General features: G+C 39.0%; 1 protein-coding gene across 1 annotated transcript; it reads left to right on the top strand.

Annotated features, from left to right (window-relative positions):
• Window positions 1–85: 85 nt before the first annotated feature.
• LOC103923069 (midasin-like) lies at window positions 86–3,356 on the top strand (the record flags this gene model as incomplete). The annotated part of the gene is made up of 4 exons (XM_009331351.1): window positions 86–248; window positions 815–960; window positions 1,847–2,049; window positions 3,136–3,356. Coding segments are annotated over exons 1-4 (733 nt in total), but the record flags the coding sequence as incomplete, so codon positions are not given.
• Between the last annotated feature and the right edge of the window lie 131 nt (window positions 3,357–3,487).

Below are 3,487 nucleotides of genomic sequence, written 5' to 3'. Positions count from 1 at the left end.
TGCCTTCCAACTGAACTATTCTATTCTAATATCTGACAGGCTTTTCCTTTCCATGGATCCTGTTCATGGGGAAATATCCAGAGCCATGCGGAATCGTGGGATTGAAATTTATATTCCTGGGGAGAATGATGGAAATGTATTGGACAATCTGGACTTGAAGTTACTCCTGCATGGTTTGGGTTTAGTGGGAGATAGCATTTGTGATGCACTTATGGCTGTGCATTCAGAAACCAAGGCGGCAATAGCAGGTAAGAAAAGTCTGTTTGGTATTTGTTAACAGCTTGGGCTCACTACATATATTTGGATTAAGTCTTCAATGTTAAAGCTTGGTTATTTTATTGTGTCATGTCCTGATACAAGTAAAAGCATAAAAGTATAATCAGGTTGGTTTGGGTTGTTTTTTGCGTTCTCAGGAAGTAGGCCCAAATCATACAAAGCACCTCCAGTTCCCATCTTTTTAAGGAGACATCAGACACTGGCAAGTGTCAGTTACCTATTGCTATAGGGAAAGTGAAAATCAGTGAAATTAAGGGTTTGCACAAGACCTGTTCAGGTTGTTCTTTGGAGCAAGATGACACTGAGTTTCATTCATCTCAGCTGCTTGATATCTTATTTAGAGTTTTTCACCTGTTATTTACAGTCTTGTCAGATTTTCATATTAACCTTGGAAAGAACCCATTCAATTTTGAGGACCCAGTAGGATTCATTTGTTTTGGATCTTCCTCAGGGACTAAAGTGGTGTTTGTCCTCAGAGGGTTAAAGGGCTGACAATTACTAAACATTCATATCACCCTAAATGCTGTGTATCTTCCAGGTTCTGTGTCATCTTTGTCACCTTTGCTTCAGGCTGCTGCTTTAATTGTGCAGCAGATACAGAGAGGCCTTGGATTAGCAAAGTCTTTTTACAGAGCCTGTTGGGAAGTTTATGGCCGCTCACAACAACTGCAGATTAACCAAAAGGTAAAAGTCCTGTGTTTGAAAGCTTTTCTTACATCACGTGAAAAATATCACTTCATGAGGCTAGTTTTTGAGATCCTCTGTTTCCTAAGTGCCTGAGCAAGGGGTTGATGAAGATGGTGCTCTTGGAGTGATGAACCAAACCATTTTAAACACCCTCTCAGGGTGTCATCTGTCAGGTGGTGAAGAGGAGGGATTAAGTGGCATTGGCACATTTTCTGTATCTTTTAGATTATGAGCCTTTTTTGGCTCCGGTGTAAGCAGTGCAGTTCTGCATGTAACTTACTCTAACAGATCAGTTGAAGCTCCAGAAGTTGGTTTTTTGGTATTGAATGGTGAAATACAGTGAATTTCAGCTGTCACCTGTCCTTTCATGACATATTTTCTCAGCCTGGTGACATGCTGCTGGAGACAGAGGTCAGATGAGTGAGAGTTGCATAATGACTCTCAATCTGGGATGTGCTTATTGAGATATTCCCCAGGGGATAAATATGGTTTGTCAGATATTTTGTAGATAGTGGCTCACTCTTTTGCAGCATAAGGGAGCCAGAGAATATCCCAGTTGCACTCTGAGGCTTACTTGGTTTTTAACAGCTTCAGCTGAGACTTTGGGATATTAATACTGATTAATCTATAGCCTGAAACACTGTGCACACTGTCATCTGGAGATAGCAATATTCACGTCCTATTTTAAGCTGTACAGTATGTTATTTCACTTACAGTTGGAATGTTTTGGTACTTTTATCATATGGGTTATATAGTGTTTGTAGAACATTTGGTTTATAATGATTTCATAATCAATACATGTAATTAAAGAGTTCCCTGAGCTATTGTACTTGAATACACGTTTGAATATGATTCTAAACTGCTTTTTGGTTGGTTGTTGTAGCTCGTGTTAGAATTGGTTACGAAGCATGCTTCATCTCTGGCTTCCCATGAAATTTGGGGTGACTCCCTGCTAGCAATGGGATTGTGGCCAGACTCCCTACCTACAGGTCTGTTTGCAGCTGAAGACTCGCTTCTTTCAACAGTCCGGAGTGATGCACAGGTCCTAATGTATTGTCTGAATAGACTAAACCTTAAAAACTGCAGGTAGGCAAGAAACACTTTTTATCTAATAAATAAGAAAGAAACAAGATATGTGTGAAATAGTGGTGGCATGTCGTTGTTCCCTGCAAAACTTTGTCTTGAGCAAATTGTGTGGGTAGAGACTGTGGTAGTCACACTCTGTAACTGAGGCTCCTGTTACCTTTCCATGCAACCACTACCGATACAAGTTTAATTATTTACTGTTTTATTCTTCAGTCCAAAATACTCGACTCTATTCAATCTTCGATAAGTACATTTGACCCATTTTGAGTTGAGTTAGTAATAGGCGTTTAGCAGAAAATGTGAATGTAAACAGTGGGTTTACAAGGTAATAAGAGCTCCAGAAATCTCTTCCTTCAGTTTCCTTCTGAGCTTTAAAAAAAAAGAGTATTTAATTAGGCTTAAACATACTAAAATACTCTGTACTTCCTGCTTTCAAGTAAACAATTATTCATCAGTTATTTTAGGTCCAGTAGCTTCAGGTGAAAAAACAAATTTCTTCCTTCAAACAGAGCTGTCTGAAAGAAGTCTTAGGGGCCATACGCGAGAACTCTTTTAATGATTTCTTGTGCAGTATAACTGTTGTTTTCACAACACTGGTGCAAAATCTTGCTTCCTGCCCGCTTTGCGTAGTGACCTACTGTGGACAGGTACTGTGGTTTGCTTCCAGTGAAAGAACAAGCTGTAGAAGTTAGTAGTAAGATACAATGTTGAAATTGTAAAATCTTAGCAACGTGCTGTTTTTATTAATGACACTTCTCTCCTATCTTTCTTTTTTAACTTAACTTCACGTATCATTGTGGTGCACAAATCAATTATAATTTCTCAATGAAATGCTGTGCATATTCACTTCTGGCACTGCATGAATTTTTGGTAATAGTGAGTTCCTAACAGTAGACACCCCCAGCTGATTGGAAGTTGGAAACTGGCTATAAAGCTAAATAAAGAGAAGAGGAGAGATTATTGCATTGCTGCCTTCTTGCCTGAAGATAGTTGCATGCAGAGTAGCTTGACTTGCAAAATATATTCTTTCCTGGAACTGGCAGTTCAAGCCCTTGATTGCTGGACTTTCACTTCTTTGTGTTTCAGGACACTACCACTGACTCTGCAAGATCTTCAAAAAATTATGCAGTCCGCTAATCCTGAGAGTATCAAATTCAGTGCTGTTGAGATAGATGCAAACTGGATGGATGAAATGGAGGTTCTCCAGGCTGCAGTGAAATTGTTCATAGAAAAGGCAACCAATCAAGATTGGACATTGAGAGTTAAATGGCTTAACTCCTTAGCCAAAAATCTGCCACAGGTGCTTGGTATGTAATTATTTAACTTTCTCTTTTGCCTAAGGGCTGACTTACTATATTTTCACAAATTGTAAGTCTTCTAAGAAAACATTCAGACCATTCAAATGATCTGACATGAAAGTTCTCAACTATCCACATGT

Source organism: Pygoscelis adeliae, unplaced genomic scaffold (assembly GCF_000699105.1).
Source record: "Pygoscelis adeliae isolate BGI_AS28 unplaced genomic scaffold, ASM69910v1 C11039561, whole genome shotgun sequence".
Taxonomy (NCBI): Eukaryota; Metazoa; Chordata; class Aves; order Sphenisciformes; family Spheniscidae; genus Pygoscelis; species Pygoscelis adeliae.
This window is presented reverse-complemented; position numbering and strand designations above follow the sequence as displayed.